At 41.9% G+C, this 27,098-nt stretch overlaps 1 protein-coding gene across 1 annotated transcript; it reads right to left on the bottom strand.

The window, feature by feature from the left end:
• Positions 1-2,575: 2,575 nt before the first annotated feature.
• On the bottom strand, positions 2,576-26,041 carry ZNF354B (zinc finger protein 354B). Its single transcript, XM_086706063.1, has 5 exons — positions 25,842-26,041; positions 24,773-24,858; positions 19,769-19,895; positions 18,478-18,573; positions 2,576-4,269 (listed from the first exon to the last, which is right to left on the bottom strand). The coding sequence occupies exons 2-5, from the start codon at positions 24,803-24,805 to the stop codon at positions 2,687-2,689; spliced, it is 1,839 nt and encodes a 612-aa protein (XP_086562189.1). The 5' UTR covers positions 24,806-24,858; positions 25,842-26,041; the 3' UTR covers positions 2,576-2,686.
• Between the last annotated feature and the right edge of the window lie 1,057 nt (positions 26,042-27,098).

Below are 27,098 nucleotides of genomic sequence, written 5' to 3'. Positions count from 1 at the left end.
TTTAACTGACTGAGCCACCCAGGTGCCCCTGCACCCCTATGTTTATTGCAGCATTATTTACAATAGCCAAGATATGGAAACCACCTAAGTGTCCACCATTGATATATGAATAGATAAGAAAGATGTGGCATATATACACAATGGATTATACTCATTCATAAAGAGGATGATAACTGCTGCCATTTGTGACAACATGGATGGGTATTATGCTAATGAAATATTAAAAATTTTAAGGCAACAAAGGAAGACAAAGAAACTGAGGGACAAGAGCAGCCTTTTGATCACAACAATCTAACATCCATTTTCTTTTTTTCTATATTTCTCACCCCAGGCTTAGGACCTTTCCTCGCCCTAAGTTCCTGTCCTGGCCCACAGGGCAGCTCCATGGATAACAGGCCTGTGACTCTGTGTATCTGGAACTCTGACTTTGCCCACAGAATCCTGGTCAGTAGCCTGGTAAATGAGGCTCCTTACAAGGACAGATATCACATTTCCTGAAGCAAAGGAAGAGCCCTTCCGGGCCAGGAATTCTTTAGTTAAAATCCTTTCGTTCTGTCAGTTTTCAGATTTTTTCATTCATTACTGAACCTGAATAATATCCAGACACACAGATACTTCCTGACAGGTTTTTGAGTACAGGGATCAGATGTTACTTCTACCAGTGATGCTGGTTCCTGACCTTTCCATTTAAAGATTTATCATCTCCCACCGGCAAACATAAAGGCGCCCTGAGTGAGAGAGATCAGTACTTCAAAGAGAGGGAGCCACATACGCAAATGTACAGGTGGGTGATAGCATGGCACATTTGTAGAACATTAAATAATGAGAATGACAGAGGTTGAAGCTTGAGAAGAAGGCAGAGGCCAATTAAGACCAAAGGTCTTAATTGCTATTCTAAAGGAATTTGAATTTGATTCCGAAATTATAGAACCAATTAAAGATTATATGTAAGGGAAATTGCTCTGATGATAATGTGTGGAGAATGAGTTTAGGAGGTCGAAGATAACTGAACAGACTGAAGCTTAGAAGTTAAGCACCTGACTCTTGATTTCGGCTCAGGTCATAATCTCACCTTTTGTGAGATCAAGCCCCATATCAAGCTCTGCACTGGCAGCGCAGAGCCTGCTTGGGATTCTCTCTCTCCCTCTCTCTCTGTCCCTGCCCTGCTTTCAAGCATGTGCTCTCTCAAAATAAATAATTTTTTTTTTTTAAGGGAGTACTTATTTCACTCTCTGGAGAATTGCTATTCTTTCAAAACTGGGCTCAGGCATCACTGTCATATAGGTCACTGTATATGGTCAAGGTCCCTTGGTTAGGCTCTGTCCCTTCTTTCTGAATCCTGTTTAAATCTCTATAAGATGTTCTGTAACACAGTATCATTGTAACCTCTATTTCTCTGTGAAAAATACCTCAATGTTATGATAATTTGCATATTTATTCACTATTCCCTTCAACCCCATCCTCTCAATTCATGACTTCTTGAAGATAGGGACTGTTTCTCTTTCCTGTATAATTACCAGCGCCCAGGATAGTGCTTGGCTCAAACCTGGGATTAAGCAAACCATTTCTAAGGCTTAGAATTATTTCCTTTATTTGCCTTTGCAGTCTTTTTTTTTTTTTTAATTTGAAAAGATCAAGTAGGGAAAACATGCTTTTATTTCATGAGATTGATTCATTTTCAAGATGTTGCCACAGTGACATGTTCTTTAAATTACTTCTTAGGATTTCTTTTGCAGCCAACTAAAAAAAATATTAATAGCTTTAACTCTGAAGCTATTAACCTTGAAGTTAAAAAAGTACATTTTTTTCTACTTAAATTAACATGCTGTTCAGAACACAGCAAGTACAGTTAAATAATAAATGACTTCAAGGCGACTAAGAAGTAATTCTGAGAACAAAATTAGAAATTGTTTTAGGGGCACCTGGTTGGCTCAGTCTCACAATTTGTGGATTTGAGCCCTGCGTTGGGCTCTGTGCTGACAGCTCAGAGCCTGGAGCCTGCTTCAGATTCTGTGTCTTCCTCTCTCTCTGCCCATCTCCCGCTCATGACCTGTATGTTCTCTCCAAAATAAATAAATGTTAAAAAACTTTTTTTAAAAGAAATTGTTTTAAAAATTTTGAGAGACTCTTGATGTAGTTTGGAAATAACTAGAAGAATAAAGGAGTAAGAGAACAGGGTTTTTTTTTTCCTTTCTCTTTTTTAATGAAAACCATGCAGAACGTTTGACAACAGTTTTGCAAAAGGCAAATTCCAGAGACTGAGGTAGTTTGCAGTTTGTTTTTTATCTATTATTTGGTCTACATGTGCATATATTTTAAGATCAATTATCTTTTGCTACTGGCTCATACAGTTGATGTCTTTGAGAAACCCAGAATTCCTACCCCCAGATTTTTCTCATGTTTACCTATCACATATAGTGTATAATGCTCTATAAAGAGATAGAAAAATCCCCATCTTTTATCTTCCAAGTGGTTAAAATCAGTATTTGCAACTGTGATTTACTTGTCTTGGGATATTTTCAAAAGTGACAAAAAGGTACAAAAGTTTTCCATATACTCATTACATACTCAAAGCTTTTTATCCTTAGAATTTAATATCTGATGAAAACAAAATTAAAATAGTTTTCTCATGTTCATTACATTTATTAAATCAATCTCAAATATGTATCTTGTGATGAGCTTTGGTTTAAGGCTTGCACACATGCAAATCTACTTTCAAGGAATCTTCTTCAATGTGGATTTTGTAATGATTAGTAAGGGATGACCTCTGGCTGAAAAGTTTGCCACATGTATTACATTCATAGGGTTTCTCTCCAGTATGAATTCTTTGATGGGCAATAAGTGATGAGCTCTGTCTGAAAGTTTTCCCACATGTGTTACACTCAAAGGGTTTTTCTCCTGTATGAATCCTCTGATGTTGAATAAGAGCTGCACTTTGGCCAAAAGATATCCCACATTCCAGACATCGATATGGTTTCTCTCCTGTGTGAATTCTCTGGTGGTTACTAAGGGATGAGTTACACCTGAATGTTTTCCCACATTCGTTGCATTTATAGGGTCTTTCTCCAGTGTGCATTCTCTGATGTTGAATGAGGGCTGAACTCTGCCTGAAGGCTTTCCCACACACTTTACATTTACACGGTTTCTCTCCAGTGTGAATTCTTTCATGGATGATCAGCGTCGAGTGGGAACTTAAGGCTTTACCACATTCATTACAATTGTACAGTTTCTCACCAGTATGAATAATTCGGTGTCTGTTCAGTCGGGAAATCGAAGTAAAACCTTTTCCACATTCATTACATCGATAGGGCTTTTCTCCAGTGTGAATTCTTTCATGCTGAATAAGAGATGCGCTCTGACTGAAGGCTCTCCCGCATTCACTACACTTAAAAGGTTTCTCTCCTGTGTGAATCCTCTGATGATAACGAAGGGATGAACTAGACTTGAAGGTGTTGCCACATTCATTGCATAAATAGGACTTCTTTCTGAGGTGAATTCTCTGACATCCAGGAAGGCCGGATGCCTTCCTACCCGGATTATATTTATGGGGATTTTCTCGAGCGTGGATTTTTTGATGTATAAAAAGGCCAGATCTCCTGCTGAAGGATTTACCACATTCTTTACATCTATAGGATTTCTCCACAGTATGGATTCTAAGGTGTTTACAAAGGGACGCACTATGGCTGAAAGCTTTCCCACATTCTTTACAGATATAGGGTTTCTCTCCAGTATGAGTTCTTTGATGTTGAATGAGAGCTGAACTTTGGCTAAAGGCTTTCAAACATTCTTTACATTTAAATAATTTCTCTCCAGTGTGGTTTTTCTGATGTTTACGAAGGGATGAATTGTGAATGAAGGCTTTTTCACATATATTACATTTATAGCGTTTCTCTGCTATCTTGATTTTTGGTTGGTTAAGTAAATTTGAATTCTGCTTGAAGCTATTTCTTTGTATTTCATATTTTGAGGGTGTTTTTTCTCTAGCGACCCTCTGTTGCTTCACAAAGACTGATCTCAGGCTGAAATTTTGGCCAAAGTCAGTATTTTTATGGCTTCTTTCTACAGTGAGGAGTTTTGTATGGGTGATTGAAATTATTTGTAAACTTTCATTTTTGTCCTTTTGTTTCTTTAATCTGTCTTCATATACACAGGATTTTTCTGATATGAAATTCCAGGGTTCATCCCTTTTGAGTCTTTTCCTTATTAGCTCCTGAAATAATGAATCTTGAGTTTGAGTTGACTTTGTAGTTTTAGGACTGCTCTTATATCCTGGAAAAAAAAAATGCTTATGATTCACATGACTGGCTGAAACTTAATGTGTACAAAGAATAAATGTTAATGATACCTAAATAAGGGCTTGCTTTCTGGCTTCCTAGCAAGAGAAAAAAATAAATAATAATGGATGATGGCAAAGGACAAGGGTGACTAAAAAAATCAAAGAAGCTCATTTAAGGAAGCTGAGAGGTGGGGCGCCTGGGTGGCTCAGTTGCTTAAGCATCCAAATTCGGCTCAGGTCATGATCTCATGGTTCGTGGGTTCAAGCCCCGTGTCGGGCTCTGTGCTGACAGCTCAGAGCCTGGAGCCTGCTTCAGATTCTGTGTCTCCCTCTCTCTCTGCCCCTCCCATGCTCACGCTCTGTCTCTCTCTCTCAAAAATAAATGAACATTATAAAAAAAAAAAAAAAAAAGTAAGGTGAGAGTGTACAAGTGACCAGGAGAATGAATGGAGAGGCAGGATTGGAGGATTAGGACATGCGGTCTGGCATCCAAAGCCTATGACAGACTTATACATTATTTCCATGACATTGTTCTCATTAATGCAATTATTTCTACTGCTGAATGTCATCCCTCCAAACTTTTCTGTAGCCTTCAGACTCAGTTCCAGCATTAACTCCTCTGTGTACCCTGTGTACCCTGTGTGCCGCAGGCACTGGGTTCACTGGAGGCTCCAGTACCCTTTCACACTCCATTCCCTTTATTATACCACTTACTGCAGTATATATTTTAATTTATATACCTAAGGGAGAAAATTATGAGCATATTCAGAGACAATGAGAAAGCCTTCAAAAAAATTCAGTAGTAAAAACATTGAAGAACATAAGAATTTAGGGATACTTTCTCAACATGCTAAAATACATATATTTTACTCCTAAAACCAGTATCTTTTTAAAAAAATATTTAATGTTTATTTATTTTTGAGACAGAGACACACAGAGTGCAAGTGGGAGAGGGACAGAGAGAGAGGGAGACACAGAATATGAAGCAGACTCCAGGCTCTGAGCTCTCAGCACAGAGCCTGAAGCAGGGCTCGAACTCACAAATAGTGAGATCATGACCTGAGCCGAAGTCAGACGCTTAACTGACTGAGCCACCCAGGCGCCCCTACCAGTATCTTATTTAATGAAGAAACACATTTCCACTGTGATCAAGAACAAGACAAGGATGCCCATTATTTTCACTTTATTGTATTCACTTAATTGTATTGTATTGTATTGTATTGTATTGTATTGTATTGTATTGTATTGTATTGTATTGTGTTGTATTGTATTAATACAGTTACATAAGAAAAATCAGATGCACAAGGATGAGTAAAGAGGAAGTAAACTAACCCTATTTGCTGCTGATATTATACTCTATCTACTTAACTCCAGGAAACCAACAATAAAAACTTGGTCAGTGATGTAGCAGGATAGAAAATTAACATGCTACAGACAATAACCTTCACTGACCCTAACAAAGGATTAGAGGAATGAATTTACAGGAAATGTAAAAAAACTTCTATGAAGAAAATTTGAAAACAGTCTTGAATGACATTAAAGTACCTCTGAACGAATGGAATGACCTCTTCTATTCTTGGATGGACCAACTTATTGTTATAAAAATATAAAGATATTTTAAAGAAAATACATAAAAATATTTTAAATCCTGTGTAGAGATCAGGATTTCTCAACCTCAGCTGACATTTGGGGATAGATAATTCTTTGTTGTGGGGCTGCCCTGTGCTTTAGCACCTACCCTTTCTACCACTCCTACCTTCCCATGTTTACACTTTCCATAATAAAACTAAAAATTAACTCTTCTTCCACTTTCTGTTATTTATTGCAATAGGAGTGAATAGATTAATCTTTTTCCTCTTAAAGATCATATCTAATAAGAGACCTGCAACTTTATTTACTGTCAGCATGGAGCCCAATGTGGGGCTCAAACTCAGGAACCATAAATGAGCTCATGACCTGGGCCAAAACCAAGAGTCAGATACTTACCCGACTGAGCCACCCAGGCACCCTGAGACCTACAATTTTAAAAGTCAGTGTTCCACACCTGAATTTAAAAATATCAATATACAGGGGCGCCTGGGTGGCGCAGTCGGTTAAGCGTCCGACTTCAGCCAGGTCACGATCTCGCGGTCCGTGAGTTCGAGCCCCGCGTCAGGCTCTGGGCTGATGGCTCGGAGCCTGGAGCCTGTTTCCGATTCTGTGTCTCCCTCTCTCTCTGCCCCTCCCCCGTTCATGCTCTGTCTCTCTCTGTCCCAAAAATAAAATAAACGTTTAAAAAAAAAAAAAATTAAAAAAAAAAATATCAATATACAAAAGACAAGATCTTAAAAAAATACTTTTACTTAAAAAACATACTTCCTAAGTAGAAAATTAGAATACTTATAGAATTATAAAACTTATCTTTAAATAGTAAATACTGAGGTGCCTGGGTAGCTCAGTTGGTTAAACATCCAACTCTTGGTTTCGACTCAGGTCATGATGTCATGGTTCGTGAGATTGAGCCCTGTGTTGGGCTATCCACTGACAGCACGGAGCTTGCATGGGATTCTCTCTCCCTCTCTCTCTCTGCCCCCCCCCCACTTTTTTCTCTCTCTCTCAAAATAAATAAATAAACTTAAAAAAATAAATAGTAAATACCAAAGCTTTCTGGATAACTGAAGACAATGATAGCTCAGTGCAAGCAAATTAACAAAATTGCTTCCCCAAATGATAAGAAATAACTTCATAACTATGAGATTTCTATCCAAGTCTTCATCTTCAACATTACTTGAGAAAGAAGAAAGAAAATACTAAAACTTGTAAAATGTGAGTTAAAAAAGGGAAAAGTGCAGGTGCTTGGCTGGCTCAGTTGGTGGCACATGTGACTCTTGATCTTGGGGTTGTGGGTTTGAGCCCCAGGTTGGGTGTAGAGGTTACTTAAAAATAAAATCTTTAAAAAAAAAGAGGGAAAAGTGGACATCAAGGAAGATTACAGAGTAGGAAGCTCTAGGATTCTGCCTCCCTACCTATACAACGAATGAACTGGCAGAATCTGACTGATGGAAGGATTTTGAAACTGTGGAATCTATTTGAAGGCTGGCAGCTTCTAAGGGAAGGCTTGATCAGGAACTTGCAGTTTAATTTCAGTCAGTAGCAGCTACCCATGCCCCAGCCTCCAGCCCCATGGCAGGCAGCTGTACTGGCATTCTTTAGATGGCTTGCAGGAGCCAGGATGACAAGAACCTTGTTCTCCAATTATTGTAGATCTGGGTTCTGTCTGAGGATTATTGCTTGGGATCATGGAGGTACAGACAGAAAGGCAAGCTGCCATTGTTGCCCCACTAGCTGAAGCAGCTGCAAGGGAATTTCAGGGCCCATGTCTGTCTTCCCCCTACCCTCTCCCACTTGCATGTTACCTTTTTCCTACTTTGGGGAACCACATATTTAAGTATAAGGAAATTCAAAAGTAACTGCATACACGGGGAATTTAGAAAGTCATCATACATGCCAAGGGAAAGACAAAGGCTCAGAAAAGACATGAGAAAACCTTTAGTTTATATCTCAGGCTGGTCCATGGCACAGAGACACCTGACAAAAACAACAAAAAATCAGTTGTATATATGAAGATACACACACACACACACACATACACACACACACACAGCTACCATTTTTCCCTGTTATAAAGTGATTTTCTTGAATTTATGTGGACATACTGTAGGTCAAATATTATTTTCCAAGATAACAATTATGGACTTTAAAGCTCAACATAAAATTAGTAGCTTCAAAAGTGTTGGTTGTATTCCCCAGCAATAGCACAATAGAATATTTCAATTTTGTACAAATACAGAACTCTAGGACTAGCTACAAACTTGGAAATCATTTAGCATAATATTTTCATTTCCTAAGAAAACTAGACTCAAAGATTAAGCGATTTACACAAGCTCAAATACCTAATAGTAATAAAGCTGGAAATAAAACCAATTTTTCCTAAAACTAAAATTCGGTGATATTTAAGCTGATTCTCTATCAGCTAAAAATCTAGGCTGTTCTCTAATGTTCCATGCTACTGTGACATAAAAGTATTCAGACACTACAGTAAATCATAGGGGATTCAGGCCTGGAAGAGGCTTTATCAAATAGCTAAGCTAGTCCTATCCTTGTGAAAAGGAGGAAATGTATGAGAAGGAAATCACTCTGGGAAGGGGGAGAATCTAATTCCTAGAGTTACAACATTATAAAATTCAAATGTCCGATTTTCAACACAAACAAAACTCACAAGGCATTAAAAAAATAAGATATGACTCACTCAAAGGAACAAAATAGACAAAAAACATCTATGAGGAAGAGATGATGATGGGCATATTACACAAAAACTTTTAAACTTTAAATAGTTTTCAAGAGCTAAGGAAAGATATGGGTAAAGTCATGAAGATGATTTAAAAAATGAAAATATCAATAAAAAGATAGAAAAGACAGAAACCAAAAAGAAATACTAGCGTCAAAGAGTACAATAACTGAAAATTTCACTAGAGAGATTCAAAATCAGATTAGAGCAGGCAGAATCCACAAGCTTGAAGATAGGTCATTAAAATTACTGAGTCTGAGGAAGAATAACAACAAGTATTGAAGAAAGTGAACAGAGCCTAAGAGACCTGTGGGACACCCTCAGGTGGACCAAAATAGCCTTGTGGAAGTCCTGGAAAGAGAAGGAAAGGGGCAGAGAGATCATTTGAAGACAATGGCTGAAAATTTTCCAAATTTGATGTGAGATATGAATCTACAAATCTGTGAAGCTTAATGAACTCCAAAAAGGATAAACTCAAAAGAGACCAACGCTGAGACACATTATCACCAAACTGTCAAAAACCCAAAGCCAAAAAGAGAATATTGAAAGCAGCAAAAACAAAGCAAGACACATAACATACAAGGGATCTTTGATAAGATTATCAAATTTCTCATCAGACACTTTAAAGGCCAGAAAGTAGTGAGTTGATCTAGTCCAAGTGCTGAAAGAAAGGGAAAAAACTTTCAACAGAGAATTCTCCATCTGGTAAACTGCCCTTCAAAGATGATGAAGAAATTAAGATATTCCCAGGTAAACAAATGCTGAGGGGGTTTATTACTACTAGACCTGCCTTGCAAGAATTATTAAGGGAGTCCTTCAAGTTGAAATGAAAGGATGCAAGGCAAAGTGATACAAAATGAAGATCTCTGGTAAAGGTAAATGCATGGTCAATATAATAACCAGTATTATTGTAATGTTGGCTTATAACTCTGCTTTTTATTTTCTACATGATTTAAAAGACAAATGTATTTAAAAATTAAATGTATTTAAATACAAGGCTGTGTTTTTAAGGCACACAATGCATAATGATGCAATCTGTGACAACAATAACTGAAAAGGGGATGAGGATACAGGTGTACAGACGCAGAGATTTTGTACATTATTATACTTAAGGTGGTATAAATTCAAATCAGAGTGTTATAAGTTTAGGATGTTAAACATAATTGCAATGTAATAAAAAATACAATATATATTTAAAAATGGGAGAATTAAAATATTTCACTACAAAAAATTAACTAAACACAAAAGGAGACAATAATGCAGGAAACCAGGGACAAAACGATAAAATGTTTTAGGTGGTATAAATTCAAATCAGAGTGTTATAAGTTTAGGATGTTAAACATAATTGCAATGTAATAAAAAATACAATATATATTTAAAAATGGGAGAATTAAAATATTTCACTACAAAAAATTAACTAAACACAAAAGGAGACAATAATGCAGGAAACCAGGGACAAAACGATAAAATGTTTTAGAAAACAAACTGCAAAATGGCAGAAGTAAGTCTCTCCATATCAGTAATTACTTCAAAATACAGATATTGGCAGAATGGGGAAAAAAAAAACCCATAACCTAACTATATGCTGTCTAAAAGGCTCATTTCTTTCTTTTTCTTTTTCTTGAAGTAGAATTAACATATAGTTTCAGGTGTACAATATAATGAGTCAACAATTCTACACATTACTCGGTGCTCATAAGATAGTTGTACTCTTGATCCTCTTTATCTATTTCACCCCTCTTCCCACCCACCTCAAGCAACAGTTTGTTCTCTGTTTCTCAGTTTGTTTTTTGTTTGAATAAGAGATTTGTTTTAGATCCAAAGAAATAAATAGGTTCAAAGTGAGAAGATGGAAAGATACTTCATATACATGGAAGTACCAAAAGAGAGCGGGAGTAGCTATAATAGTATCAGACAAAATAAAGTTTAGAAAAAAACTTACAAGAGACAGAGAAGGATAAAGTATATTCATAAAAGTTTCAATTCAGCAAGAAGATATTACAATGTAAGCATTTACATACCTAGTAACACACCTCAAAAAACATGAAGGAAACATTAACAAAACTGAAGGGAGAAATTGTTATACAATAGTAGTTGGAGACTTCAATACCCCATATTCAACAAGAAACAAAAACCAGATGAAAAGAAGAAAGCAAATAAAGGACTTGAACAATACAATAAACCAACTAGATCTAATGGATACATATAAAATGTGCTATCTATCAAAAACAGAATACGCATTCTTCACAAATGCACGAGACATCCTCCAGAGTAGACCATATGTTACACCAAAAACAAGTTTCAACAGATTTAAAGATACAGGTATCACACAGGTATTCAACCACAATGGGATGAAGTTAGAAATCAATAACAGAAGTAAACCTGGAAAATTCACAAATATGTGTAAATGAAACAACACGATCTTAAAGAAATGAGTTAAAGAAGAAATCACACAGGAAATTAAAAATACAAATGAAAATGAAACCACAACTTATCAAAACTTATGGAATGCAGTGCTAGGAGGAAAATTTATACTATTCAGAGGAAAATCTGAATAGATAGATAACTAGTAAGATGATTGAATCAGTATTCAAAAACCTTCCAACAAAGGAAAGCCCTGCTCCAGATGGTTTCCACTGGTGAATTCTACCAAATATTAAAGAACTAACACCAATCTTTTTCAAACTCTTCCAACAAACTGAAGAGGAGGGAACCACTTTGTAACTTTTTCTATGAAGCCAGCATTGCCCTGATAACAAAGTCAAACAAAAACACTACAAGAAAGCTGAAGACCAATATTCCTTATGAATACTGACTTTTAAATCTTCAATAAAATACTAGCAAACATAATTCAGGATAATAATAAAAGGATTATACACCAGGACCAAAGGAGAGTTATCCTTGTAATGCAAGCATGGTTAACACATGAAAACCAATTACTGTAATGTATCACATTAGCAGAATGAAGGGGTAAAACCACACAATCATCTCAAGTGATGCAGAAAAAGCATTTAACAAAATTCAATACCTTTTTGTGATAAAAGGGGAATGGGAATGGAAGGAAACTACCCCAAGGTAATAAAGGCCACATATGAAAAACTCATCTTTTCCTCTAAGATCAGGAACAAAGCAAGGATGTCCACTGCTACCACTTCTATTCAACATAGTGTTAGAATTTCTAGCCAGAGCAATCAGTGAAGAAAAATAATTAAAAGATACCAAATTGGAAAGGAAGAAATAAAATTATCTCACTCATGGATGGAATGATCTTATACGTAGAAAATCCTGAAGATTCCACACAAAAACTGTTAGAACTAATAAACAAATTCAGCAAAGCAGCAGTAGTAACACAAAACTCACCTGTGTTTTTATACACTAACAATGAACAATGCAAAAGGAAAATAGACAAAATGATTTCATTTACAATAGCATCAAAAAGAATAAAATGCTGAGGAATTAACTCAAAGAAGGAGGTGACAGAATGAAAACTACAAACAATGCAGAAAGAAAGTAAAAAAAGACATGAAAAGACACCAGGTGTTCATGGATTATAAGACTTACTATTAAGATAGCAATTCTACTTGAAGTGATCTACAGATTCAGTGCTATCCCTATCAAAATTCCAATGCTGTATTTTTTTTTTCTGCAGAAATAGAAAAACCCATCCTAAACTTCATATGGAATCTCAAGGGACCCTGAAAAGCCAAAATCATCTTGAAAAAGAAGAACAAAGTTGGGGTATCACAACTTATTACAAAAAGTATAGTGATTTCAGAACTTATTACAAACTTATTAGTAATTTAAATAGTGTGGTACTGGCATAGACAGACATATAGACCAATAGAATAGAATACAAAATCCAGAAATAAGCCCTCACATATAGGATAAATGATTTTGACAAGGATGCCAAGACCATTCAATGAGGAAGAGACAGTCTTTTCAACAAATGGTGCTGGGAAAACTGGATATCCTCATGCAAAAAAATGAAGTTAGGCCCTTAACAACTCCACACAAAAAAGTAACTCAAAAATGGATCTATCACTTGAAAACCTAAAACTATACAATTCTTAAAAGAAAACAGGGCAAAAACTTCATGATATTAGATTTGGCAATGATTTCTGAGATAGGGCACAAATAATTGGACTTCATCAAAATTAAAGCTTTTGTGCATCAAAGAACACTATCAGCAGAATAAAAAGGTAACATACAGAATGGGGAGAAAATATTTGCTAATCTGATATCTGATAAAGGATTAATATCCAGAATATACAAAGAACTCCTACAACTCAACAGTAAAAAAAACAAAAACAAAAACAAAAACAACTCAAAAATGGGCAAAGCAAGTGTCCACCAACTGATGAACAGATAAAGAGTAAGTGGCATATATATACATACAATGGATATTATTCAGCTATAAAAAAGCATGATATTTTGCCATTTGCAACAACATAGATGGAGCTAGAAAGTATAATACTAAGTGAAAGAAGTCAGAGAAAGACAAATACCATATAATTTCACTCATGTATGGAATTTAAGAAACAAAACAAATGAACAAAGAAAAAAAGAGGCAAACCAAAAAACAGACTTAACTGTAGAGAAAACATGGTTACCAGAGGGGAGGTGTGAGGGGGATGGGTGAAATAGGTGATGGAGATTAAAGACTATTCTTACTTTTGATGAGCACTGAGTAATGTACAGAATTGTTGAATCACTATATTGTACACCTCAAACTAATACAACAAAGGATGTGAACTATACTGGAATTACAAAAAAGAAAGAAAAGAAAAACAAAATGGGCAAAGGACTTGAACAGACATTTCTCTATGGGAGATATACCAATGACCAATAAGTATATGAAAAGACACTCAACATCACTAATCAGTAAGGAAATACCAATCAAAACCACCAGATACCACTTTAAACCCATTAGTATGGCTATTATTAAAAAACAACAAACCAGAAAATAAATGTTGTCAAGGATATGGAGAAACTGGAACACGTACACATTGCTGGTGGGAATAAAAATGAAAGGGGCCATGGTGGAAAACAATACAGCAGTGCCTCAGAAAGTTAAGTGGAGAATTATTGTGTGATCCAGCAATTCTACTCCTTATGTACCCAAAATTACTGAAAGCAAGGACTGAAAGAGGTATCTGTACATCCATGTTCACAGTAGTGTTATTCACAATAGCCAAAGATGGAAAACACTCAAATTTCTAGTGACAGATGAATGGATAAACAAAATGTGGTATATCCATATTAACAGAATATTATTCAACCTTAAGAAGAAAAGAAGTTCTGACAGATGCTATAACATGGATTAACCTTGAAGATATTATGTGGAGTGACATAAGCCAGACACAAAATGACAAGTGTTACAGGATACTAATTCTGTAAGGTTCCTAGAATAGTCAAACACGGAGAGACAGAGAATAGAACAGTGATTAGCAGAGGATGAGGAGAGAGGTGGATGGGGAATTAGTTTAGTGGGGACAATTCAGGGATTATGAAGAACTTCTGCAGCTAGATGGTGGGGATGGTTGCACAGCACCGTGAATGAACTTAATGCCACCAAACTGTACATTTAAAAATGGTTAACGTGGTAAATTTTACATTTGTACCATAATAAAAAAATCATCAGGGGATGACAGAAAGTTTTGTCAACACTGTGGATAAATTGGAAGCTAACTACATACACAGCTGGTGGCAATGTCAAGGAGTACAAACACTCTGGAAAATAGTGTGGCAGCACCTCAAAAGGGAACCATGTGTCCTTACCTTTTTCTTAAAGCATTTCTTTGAGAAAATTTGTATTTGTAAATCCTTTCTCTATGCTTTTGATAGGATATGTATATAAATCTTGTAAAGCCTCTGTGAACATTATAACCCAAAGATGTTCTTAAGAGGCTGGGAGCCATCTCTTTGAAAGGTAAGCATCAAGAAGGAAGCCTGGAGAAGTTTTGCCCAGGGGAGTGAGATGACCTGATTTACCTTTTAATAGAGCATTCTGGCAGCTACAAGAACAGATGCTGGTGGCAGTAGAGAGGTGCAGGGCCATGCAGGGGTCTTGTTAGGGAGGGAAAGGAACAAGGAGAAGACTGACCTGAACATACTGACCTGGGCTCTGCTTTTACCTCTTAAGAGATTCACTCTTTAAACCACCACCTGCTGGGTCACTAGGCTGCTAAGGGCAGCACTTTCGTGCAAATTAGAAGACCCCTGCCCCCTGCCCCCTGTACAGGGACAGTCCAAGCACAGCTTGGTGGGTGGAAGGCAACTCCCAGGTGGCCCCCTGGCTGACCACGTGGCCCAGGTTCAGTCCACCCTACAAGGCTTCTTGCGTTCAGATAACAAAGAGAAAATGATGGGGAAAGAAGAACATATTTTCATTGGAGGTAATTGTTTACCTAGATCATTCTTGAATTTTTAAAAATATTTATTTATTTTGAGAAAAAGCGAGCAGGGGAGGGGCAGAGAGAGGGAGAGGAGAGGAGAGAGAGAGAGAGAGAGAGAGAGAGAGAGAGAGAGAGAATCCCAAGCAGGCTCCATACTCAGCAAGGAGCCCCACGCAGGGCTCGATCTCACAACCACGAGATCAGGACCTGAGCTGAAATCAGGAGCCAGCTCAACCACTGAACCACCCAGGTACCCCTCCCTGCATTTTTTGAATTTTAGATTTCAAGAATAGTTCCACGTTTGGGTGTAAAGCAAACTCATGATGTGTATCACCTTATTACAACTCTTCCAGAAGAGCACAACCTCAGTGATTACAATTTAGGCTCATAGACTCAGAAGAGACACACACCCTGCATGCCATCTCCTTCCATCTCTCAAAGCATACATACCTGGGATGACAGTTTGTTTTTGTTTTGTTTTTCCTATTTGTGAATAGTATTGAAATAAAAGTAATTTTTTTTTTTTAAAGAGGATATTTGGAGGCAGTTAGAGGTTCTAGGAGTCCTACCCTGGGAGCACAGGCTTTTCCATCACTGGCTGCCCAAGGGGAAGGTTTTGATTTGGGTCTAGAGTGAACAAGCTGAGGCACTCCCATGAACACCGGCTCCCTCACCCGTGCTCGCTGGGGAGTGAGCTGCCCTTGGGAGGGGAAGCTGCTCTGAGGTCACCTCGGTCCAGACAGATGGAGCCCCCTGACCCCCCAGGGGTACAGGAAAGACACAGCCACATGCCCAGACTCCCAGGGTGGCCCATGTGACTTCCACCTCTGAGGGAAGAGAGGGGGTTCATCCCATCTAGAGACACCCACATACTGGTCAGCTGTGATGTCTTTATGTCTGTCAGACGTCCACCCATGGTCTAGCCTCAGGGACGTCTCCCCAGAATGGAGGAGGAGGCTGACTGGACTCCTACCCCACCACCCGCTGGCCCCAGAGCCTCTCAGGACAGCTTTGGACTCCAGTCACACTATCTATTCCCCTTAACTGAACGAATACTCACTTCACTCAGATTCATTAATGGATCAGAGGCTCCTGAGGTCAGGGCAAAGGGAGCCCTGCTCTTCCTCTGACTTTCCATGCCAGACCCGGCTCACACCCAACAGTGGGACTGAGGACCCTCCTCAACCCCACCTGGTTACCTGATGGCCTGCATTCTCTGATCACTTCGTGGTGGCCTCTACCAGCTTCCACAGAATTTGTGTCCTTCTTCCAAATCAAAGTTAAAAAGATAGAAATACAGACAAGGGTGGTTCCCACATCAAAAACCTCAACCTATGGCAGGAAGAAGGCTCCCCTTACCTGGGGACTTGGAGAAGGAGTCCACCTATCCCGCGGGTCCTCTGTGGGGCCCACAGCATGGGGGGCCGTCACTGACTCGTGTGGACCTGAGGACAGCCGGGACCAGTCCCCACTTCCATGCCAACAGGCTCCCTGTCCGCTGCAGGCTGATCTCTGCAGAGGGTAAACCCGGGTCCATGGCCAGGTACTTCTGACTCCTCAGGAACTGTGCGTGGCTCTCGGACACAGTCCAAATCCTGTGTCCGGGCTTCCCTGGCTCAGTGGGATCTGGTCCCTGCTGCTCTCTCCTGGCTCCCATCAGCACCTGCTGGCTTCCTTTCTCTGCACAAAACACATGCCCTTTTCTGTGCCTGGACTATTTCTCTGCATCCTCAGATCCCACCTCCTCAGGAAGTCTTTGCCCACTGGGCACGCTCCGCCTGCACCTTTGCCCTCCTGCTCTACCCCCCACCCCCCACCCCACCCCTCCCGCTGAGCCATCTCCCTCCTGCTGCACCCATCCCCCCTCCTGCTGGGCCCGTCCCCTCTGGCCACAAGCTCTCACAGCACTTTGCATCTTTCTGGTGGGGGCCTGACCAGCTGTCATTTCACACCCTGTTTGCACTCAGTTCCTGAACACTTGTGCCCCTACTCGACCCTGACCTGCAGCCAGCGGGACCTGTGTCTTTCTGCCAATGTAACGTTGCCAGTGCCTAGGGTGCAGCTCACTCACCATTTATTACCGACAGGAAAGCCATGGGTGAGGGTTTGAACCCAGATGCTCCAGAGGCCGAGCACCCCCCACCCCCCCAACATTCATCAACTATCTGTCGCAAACTTCCACGACAGCAGCCTCTCCTGTTCCTCTCCTCTGATGACTTCTCAGTCTTGGCCAGATTCTTCTTTCCTAACCCACCTCGTAAATGGTGAGGTTTCCTAGTATTCTGTCCTGTACCCTGTGCCCTCACCTGGTCAGTTCAAGGTTTCAGATGCCACCTTTGTACCCATAGCTCCCTGACATCCCTTTTGAGTCGCCACAGACCTCAATCAACTGTCCACCAGCGTCTCTACTGAAGCATTCCACCTGTGCCTCAAGCGAGACCCATCCCACAGCGAACTCAGCTACACCCTTAACAAAGGGACCCCTCGTCCTCCCTCCTGGAGCCCACTAGGAACATCTTGCCTACATGACTAAGTGTCTCCAGAAGGTTCCACATCACGTTTTCCCTCATTTTAAATCTATTCCCCACAATTCTTCCAAGGTGACCATTCTTATTAAATTCAAATTACATAAGGGCTCCATGAATGTATTCTCTGTGAAATATTCAGATTCCACACAAATAAAGCCCTCTTTCATCCTGCCCATTCTTGATCCCCACCCCCGCCCCCATTCTCGATTCCATTCCAAGCAGGACTACTGTTACCAGCTAAGGTGTGTCCCCTAACCTTTCTCTCTGCACTTCCACACATATTATACATACAAACAGCCACGTAATTTTCCTTAAACACAAATGGGGGCACATCACCATCATGCTCTGTGACCTGCCCTGGAGCTCTGGCCACACCAGCGTGCTCTTCTGTCTGACGTGGCGCTCCATGCCAGGGCAAGGGACTTGCCACAGCTTCTTAAGCCATGCCTTTATTGGAAGACCTCTACATTGTTTCAGATTTAGGCCAATTTTTCTAAAACACCAACACCGTATCATTCTCCTGCTTAAAATCCTTTCTTTCCATGGGACAGTCCATCTCCAAGAATCTTGTTGAAGCACATTGTAACATGGCCCCTGCTAGCTTTCTGACACCCTTTCCTTTCTCAGCTCCTTGTCTCACATGCATCCCCTGAGCCTCCATCAGAATGAATTCTTTGCCACTCTTCAAATACACTGTTTGCTGACTGAATACCTGATGTGCCGCCCTCCTCTGAGAACAGGAAAGAATAAGAGGAGATCCCGAGAGATTCACTTGGGAAGTGATTCCTGCAGAATAAGAGGAGGCTCCTGTCTGGGGCCTTAGTGTCCCCTCCCCGCCACTTCTTGAGGACAGAGAAACTTCCCCAACCAACATCTCCAAGCCCCACCGTCACTTAGTAAACAGACTGCTGCCCAAAGCAGTTCCCGGGCTCCTCCGTCCCAGCCACTCACCTAGAGAGGGGCCTCCAGGACTTTCTTTCTCTACCTTCCAGGGATCTTCTCCTTGCTGCAACAGGGAGATCACTTTTGGTTTGGAAAACAGGAGTCCTGCTCATACACAAACAAAAGAAAAATAAAATGAGACAAAAAAACCCAAGTCTTTGTTTTGACTCAAAGAAGCATCACAGATCTATGTAGAAAACTCAGAGGATGGTACAAAGAGATTCTGGGGGGTGCTCCCGCTGTGTCCCCATGATGTGAGGGCATGTATGAGGGAAAAGGCAAGTGACCTTTAGGACATACCTATGTAATAATTGTATGTTAGAGAAATATGATAAATATGCAGCTTTGATTCATGGAGTATCAAGGGCTTTCTACAGAAGAGGGACTATGTTAGATGTACAGACTACATATTTGTGAACAGGTACCAAGTCCCCTGTTTAAAATGAGAAAACACAGGGGTGCCTGGGTAACTCAGTTGGTTAAGCATCCAACTCTTGATTTCAGCTCAGGTCATGATCTCACAGATTGTGAGTTCGAGTTCCACGTCAGGCTCTTCACTGACGCATGGAGCCTGCTTGGGATTCTCTGTGTCCCTCTCTCTCTGCCCCTCTTCCACTTGCTCTATCTCTATCTCGAAATAAATAAATAAACTTAAAAAAAAATGTTTTTAGGTATGCCTGGGTGACTCAGGTTAAGCATCTGACTTCGCATCAGGTCATTATCTCATGGTTCTGGGGTTCAAGCCCCACACAGGGCTCTGTGCTGACAGCTCAGAGCCTAGAGCCAGTTTCAGATGCTGTGTCCCCCTTTTCTCTGCCCCTCCCCTGCTCACTTTCTCTCTCTCTCTCTCTCTCTCTCTCTCTCTCTCTCAAGAACAAATAAACATTAAAAAAGATTCTTTTTAGTTTTTTTAAACGAGAAAACACTATCTGACTCCCTTTCAAAGATGGATCATACAATGCTCATTGGGATGTAAAAGCGAATTGGGAAAGGCCAGTGGTAGGTTGATGGATGCTGTCTGCTGTGAGCCAAGCAAACAAATCACAGAAACTCCTATAGCGGGAAAATGTGGCCTAACCAAGAGGGAACTTCTAACATAAAAGTATGTCAGTTGTCCTGTCATGGGAGAGATCCATGCCTATAAGGGGAAAAAAGTTTTAATAGTTATTAACAATTTGTACAGTCTTAAGGCAAAATTCAGCTAAAAGTTCCTGATGACCCATGGCTTTTATCCTGGGAAGCAGGTGTTGACTTATCCTAATTTCTGAATTTTTTTTATCTACAGAGAAAATTTCCTTACCCAATGAGACCAGGTTACTATAGTTCTCCAGCATCACGTCCTGGTACAAGTTTCTCTGAGAAGGACCCAGCTTTCTCCACTCCTCCCGCGTAAAGAGCACAGCCACATCCTCGAAGGTCAGTGACACCTGTAATGACAAGCCATCCCAGCTCACCCAGGACCTCCCATCACACAGAGTGAAGAAGGTGGCAGTGGGGGGTAGATGGGCTCCCATGAAACGCTTCTGATGTTATTCTGGTTTCTGAAGGTTTCAGGTCATTTGTTTAATGAACAAAAGGCCAGTGACAAATATATACTGAAGTGTTCATGAAAGCATGAATTGTTAACCAGACCCTGTGTTAAACACTGTAAGGACATGTGGGGAGGAATTAAGGACATTAGTGAGAATGTTAATTAGAATAACATTTCTGATGACAATTTGATAATAGATATTTAAAGACTTAAAATGTGTGGATCTTTTAACTTACCAATTACTATATTTGCATCACAATGAACAGTGTGCAAAAATGGACCTCCAAGGTGTTTATCATGATGTTACTGATAAAATCACTGCAGGCTTAAGTTAGGTTAACTAACTTGAGACACTGTCTTGAAGCCAGAGGACAATAATAATGGAAACCTAAATAGCTATTATTTATTGAAAGCTTTCTTTGGACCAAGCTCTTCTTAAGAGATTTGTATTAACTTTTAGTGTAAATACTTATCTTTACAACAACTCTATAAAATAGGTACTATATTGCCCCCATCTTACACGAGAAAAAAAAGAAAATTGTCCAAACCGAACAGCTGGTATAGAGGAAGACTCACTCCCCCTGTGTACCGACTCTCAATACTACAATACTGCTTTACTTCTGACACCAGACATGTGTGTTTTCCACACGCCAAGCAATTGTGTGACACCAGCTAGGTGTCTTACGATTTAATTCCATTCTCATGCCATCTATCTGGAGAGAGAGCCCGATTCCACAGGTTAAGGCTCAGTCCACAAAACTGCCTCAACTTCAGATGCCAATCCCAAGTCCAGATGGTAACCTGTGCTTCTTATCAAGTGGCTATAAATTGCACAGGTTTCCACCACTCCCTTCCTCAGGTTTAATTAACTTGCTCAAGTGGTAAATGCAGGGAAAGTGCCACAATGCAGGAAAACATTTACTTAATAGATTACTGGTTTATTCCAAAAGGATATTATTGAGAACAGACCCGGGAAAGAGGTGAAAGGTATGTGGGAAGGGTGTGGAGCTTCAACGCCCTCCCTGGATGCACCACTCTCCCCACCGACAACTGTTCACCAACCCAGAAGCTCTTCGAACCCTGTCCTTCTGGGTTTTTATGGCCGCTTCATTACATAGGCACAATGGATCAAATCACTGGCCATTACATAGGCATGAATGGCCCTGGGTTGGGGTAGAGAGCCTGAAAGATCGAACCCTCTAATCAAGGTTGGTTCCCCTGATTGGACTGGATCCTTAGAGGCTTTTCAAAAGTCACCTCATTCATATCAACTTTGGCTTGGTTGAAATGGCTTGTTATGAGTAACAAAACACAGCAATTTCACCTTTGTTGCTCTGAAGTTATTTCAAGAATAAAAACCAACTATTATTATTCATCATTTAGCTTCCAAACCCTTATAATCTCCTATGTGCCAGGAACAGGAATGAAGACCAAATATATATTTCATACTATGAATCACAATATCACAGCTGGTCAGAGGTAGAGGTAGACTTGCAATTTGGAGGACGTCCAAGGCTCCGTTCTTAACAACTCTGCAATACTGCCTCTCAATGTCTACCTCATGAGGTTAAGAAATAAATGGGATAATCTATACAACGGAGATGGATGGTGGTGATAATCGCACAATAATGTGAATGTACTTAATGCCACTGAATTATACATGCAAAAAAAGCTAAGGTGATAATGTCATGTATATTTTATTACAATAAAAAAGCTAAAATGGTAAAACAGATGCATACCTATGTACATATAAATACATACATAAACAAAACACAAAAGTGAATAGAAAAGGATTCTGATGGACATATACCAAAGGGGTGACAGCAACCATCTCTCGATGCTGCGTTAAGAGTGATTTCACTTTCTTCTTTATGTATATATTTTTTATTTCTGAAATTTAATTATTTTTTTAAAGTTTATTTATTTTTGAGAGAGAGAAAGAGAGTGCAAGTGAGCGTACAAGCAGGGGAGGGACAGAGAGAGAGAGGGGGACACAAAATCCAAAGCAGGCTCCAGCCTCTGAGCTGTCAACACAGAGCCCAACGTGGGGCTTGAACTCACAAACTGCAAGATCATTACCTGAGCCGAAGTTGGAGTCTTAACCGACTGAGCCACCCAGGCACGCCTATTCTCTGAAATTTTATTTATTTATTTATTTATTTTTAAAAATTTTTTTTTCAACGTTTTTTTATTTATTTTTGGGACAGAGAGAGACAGAGCATGAACGGGGGAGGGGCAGAGAGAGAGGGAGACACAGAATCGGAAACGGGCTCCAGGCTCTCAGCCATCAGCCCAGAGCCTGACGCGGGACTCGAACTCCCGGACACGCGAGATCGTGACCTGGCTGAAGTCGGACGCTTAACCGACTGCTCCACCCAGGCGCCCCTATTCTCTGAAATTTTAAACATGAGCATGCAATACATGCATAATAAGGTAACTTAGAAATAGTTAATATAGTTAGAAATAGTTAATATAGAAATAATCTTAGCCCTCATAAGAATTTACGATCCAACTGACAGACCAGAAGAAAACCGTGTGCAATGATTTGCTCAATGAAAGGAAACTGTGTAGCTGGACAGGCCTGTATGCCATTTCCCAGTTCAATCCTCATTTTAGGGACGAGAACCAGAAGTTCCAGGGCAGTCAAGACCCAGGTCACATACTTTCTTAGTAGCAGAGGCAGGACAACAATTCAAGTCTGCCTTTAACCCAGCACTCGGTATATTCTCTCTCTGCTCTTAAACACCCTGTCACTGACTTTTACACACAAGCCCGTGCAGGTGACAAAAGGGTGGCAGGTGAGGTTAGGGAGAATGCCACGAGGATTCACTCACACACAGGGATGGAGAAGATTCTGGCCAAAAGAGTAACATGGCTCCAATGGAATGGAAGAGGAAAGCCTTAGAGAAAAGCAGCCGGAACGTGCAATGGCAGGCCTCAGCCCAAAGATCAGACACTAGCGAGTTTCATGGGTCCAAAACACAATGTCACAGTGAAGGGCGGTGACACGGGGGCTGGGTCTGCCCTGAGTTCTGAGAGAGGCACCAGGGGAATGGCTGGACAGTAATGAGCATGAACCCAGAGGCCAGACACACTTGGGTTTGAATTCAGGTCACCGGGCTTCCTTGAGCCTCCATTTCCTCATGTGTAAAATGGGGATGATGGGACACCTGGGTGGCTCAGTCGGTTAAGCGTCCGACTTCAGCTCAGGTCAGGATCTCGCGGTCTGTGAGTTCGAGCCCCGCGTAAGGCTCTGGGCTGATGGCTCAGAGCCTGGAGCCTGCTTCCGATTCTGTGTCTCCCTCTCTCTCTGCCCCTCCCCCGTTCATGCTCTGTCTGTCTCTGTCTCAAAAATAAATAAACGTTAAATAAATAAATAAATAAATAAAATAAAATGGGTATGATAATTGCTGCACAGGCAGGAGAGTGAGAACAAAGGCAAAGCCCTCAGGAAGTCCCCCCACGGGACATTAACTGCTACTGTCAGGTGAAGGTGAGTCATGGAAGGACCCGTATCTCCCGGGTCCTGGAAACACTGGATGGCAGTTCCCGTCTGTCAGCACTGATATTACTACTGCAGTAACATCATCAGCTCCCAGAGCTGCCACACAGTGACCATCTGCGAGGGCCCGGCCTGATCTAAACACTTTCCATGCACTTGAATTCACGTGATCCTCTCACCTGCCCTATGAGGTAGACATGGTTGTGATCCCCACTTTCCAGGTGTGGAAACAGGCACAGAGAGATGGAGCTATTTGTCCAAGGCTCAGAGACAACAACCAAGGAGATGGGTTCAAATCCGGCAGTCTGGCTTAAAAGCCCCACTTGTCAGCCACTGGATACCTTGCCTCTCCACTACTGATACCCCACGAAATCCTCGCCACTGCTTCCTGAGGAGTCATCTTTCTGCCCTCGCAGTCAAGAGACCTCTCCAACTGTGTCCCCTCCAACACAGCTATTCCTTGTTCATGCACGGGCCTCCTGGGATGGGGTCCCTCCCCTGTTCCACAACATGAAGATGAAAATGGCAGGTCAAGAACAGTTTTCAAGAGAGTGCAGAAGCAAGGCACATGATCCAAAAGGTTAAGAGAGAGAAAAAAACACTGGTCTGGAAGAGCCTAGGGAAGGTATCATAAAGAAAAGTCAAAGGTAGGGAGGGAGACCAGGGCAAGCCAAGGAAGCAAGGCCAGAAAGGAACTGCCAAGTGTGCATGTTTGTTCTGTCCCCATGTGACATCTACCTGTCAAGTTAGTAATCAGACAGTATATTGTGATTAATGAATAAAAGAGTGTCTGTTAGGAAAAGAAAAGAGAAACGCTGGACATGGCGGGTAGGAGGTTAGCATTCCCTACACAATCTGCCATCCACCAGGGTGGACCAACTCTTCAAAGAGAAAAGGGCTTGGGCTCCAACCCCTGGAGAAGATTATACTGAGTAGGGAACTTCAGTTCCCAGGTGGGTAAGTAAGAAAGTCAATCAATCAGGGGCGCCTGGGTGGCGCAGTCGGTTAAGCGTCCGACTTCAGCCAGGTCATGATCTCGCGGTCCGTGAGTTCGAGCCCCGCATCAGGCTCTGGGCTGATGGCTCAGAGCCTGGAGCCTGTTTCCGATTCTGTGTCTCCCTCTCTCTCTGCCCCTCCCCCGTTCATGCTCTGTCTCTCTCTGTCCCAAAAATAAATAAACGTTTGGAAAAAAAAAATTTAAAAAAAAAAAAAAAAGAAAGTCAATCAATCAATCAATCTGTCTCTAAGATCTGAGATGGCAATGAACTCACCTGAGGCCTCGCTTCCCTCTGTCCAATAGCCATATCTTCTTTCTGGGCTCTTTCCTTAGGATGGGTGGAGTCTCCAGAAGGCAGATCTGAAAGAAGAAAAAGGGAGCCAGGAGGGAGAAGCCCCTTCTGCTTTCCAACCCCTCAGAATCACCAACTCTGAAATCCTCACACCACCTGAGAATGACCCCATGTGCCCCCAGAGAGGGAAATACGGAGCTGTGAGCAGACAGGACCAGAGAAGTGCCGGGTCGCTCTGGCTCAGAGAAAAAGGGTGTAGGACTTTATCAGCAGCCGCAGCGACTCACTGAATCTCACCGCATGCCAGGGACTGCCAACACCGGTTTAGTCCAGCAGCACAGCTGCCATTGTCAGCACCCCCATTCTACAGATCAGGAAATCGAGGGTAGAGCGGGAGCACCTTGCCCCAGTTCACCCAGCCAGGGAGGGTGCACCGGGATCTATACCACGCGCCTCCAGAACACCTGCCCCAACCTCGCTTCCTGCATGGGACAACTTTTCTCCACCTCAAGCTTTCCCCACCCAACCCCCCTCCTGTCAAGGAATCTCCAGATTTTTGGAGAAAACCGCTTCGGAAAGGGATGACATCAGTTTTCCTATGGCTGCTATCTGGAGAACAGGCACAGAAACCGAAAACCTCGGTTCCCGTCCAGGATCTGCCGTCGGGGGAAGCGGACAACTCACTTCTGGCGGAAAACGCATCTCTGCGCCCGCCGCCCGGAGGGCAGTGGCGCCGGGGAGGGGAGGAAACACAATTCCTCACGTTTGCTGACAACCGGTAGCTGGGCAGGTAGCACTCTGGAAACCGGTTGGGAGGGAGCGGAGGGGGGCCTGGGCCGGTGGGGACAAGTGTCCGACCTGCCGAGGTCACGGGCACGACCGCGGGACGGCCGGTGCCAGGCGGGCACATCGGGGGTGCCCGGCCCCTGGCCCGCCCACAACTACAAAGACCCCGCTCGCGCCTCCCGGGCCTGTGCCCCGCGCCCCGGCGCCGCATCCTCCCGAGGCCCCGGTCCTCCCTCCCTCATTCCGCCGACCCTCCGCCGCTCACCTCGCCAAGACCTCAGGGTCTCTGGGCACCGCGCCTCCCCGGCCGTGCGCCGCAGGCTGAGGCTCCAGCGCTGCTTCGGCGGACAGCAACCCGGGGTCGGAATCCTTCCCCTGGAGATGCCTGGGCGCTGCCTGCGCGGACCTGAGGCCCGGAGCCGCTTGCTGCTGAAGCCGGGTGTCCAGAGAGGCGGGCAGGGGGTGAATTAGGGACGGCCGCTAAGGCCTCTGGGGAATGTAGTTCACGCGAGGACCCAAGCGTTCTGGGAAGTGTAGTTCTGCGCGATAGCCTGTCACGTGCCCAGATCCCACTTCCGGGCTCGGGGGTCACAGTCCTTGAGCTGCGAAGCTGTGTCTTCCAGTACCACGGAATGCAAGCGTAGGTTCGCCAAGGCGGTGCCTTGAAGCTGGGCATCTGGGTAAATGATAGTAAGGCAAGTAGACAACCGCCGAGAACAAACGTATTTTCCCTTCAGTGATTCAACCGCATGGTATCTAGCACCTGCTACGTGCCAAACACCATTGGTTGGAAATCAGTTGGTGAACAAAGCAAAGATCATTGCTTTCGAGAACTTTTGGGGAAGTTGGTACAGAGCAGACAATAAGCCATGAACATAATTATATAACATTTTAGAAAATACGCGTTATGGAAAACAGCGAAAGGAAAGCAGGGTCGGGGGATCTGGGTGGGTTTGGAAGAGTGGGGTTTCTCTGGCAGCCCTCCAGGAGAGGCAATGGAGGGAAGATTACGGGGCAGTGAAGGAGGGTAGGGGCATTCTAGGTGCAGAGAAGTCAAAGGCTATCTTTTCGTTCTTCCTTCCTTCCTTCCCTCCCTTTTCTCCCTTTTTTTCGTACTAGGAATATGTCCCATTTGGAAGGTTTGCACCTGATGCCAGTACACAGAAGAGGTTAACGATTTGGTGAACATCTTTTAACAGCCCTTTAAACTCCATGTTAATCTCTCAATCACTGCTGACCTCCTTTTAACAAAATGGAATCTTGCAGATAGCAATTGTTGGGTTTTTCCCTGCTTGAGAATGTGGTTTGAGCATTTGAATTTGCCAATAAATAGTCTCCTTCAGTACTATTTTGAATGGCTTCAGCGCATCCCACTACGACTAATTAAATTTTTTTAGTTACGTGTATTGAACTAAGCTCTATTTAACCCTATTGTTATATTATTTCCAGTTTTTTGCTCCATTAATATTCTTGTACCTATATCTTTGAAGATTGTTTTCTTAGTTTAAAATTCTTGAGTTAC

The sequence above is a fragment of the Puma concolor genome, chromosome A1, assembly GCF_028749965.1.
Source record: "Puma concolor isolate L17-30 chromosome A1, mPumCon1.1.hap2, whole genome shotgun sequence".
NCBI lineage: Eukaryota > Metazoa > Chordata > Mammalia > Carnivora > Felidae > Puma > Puma concolor.
The sequence above is the reverse complement of the archived record's forward strand: the minus strand, read 5'-3'. Positions and strand labels throughout refer to the sequence as shown.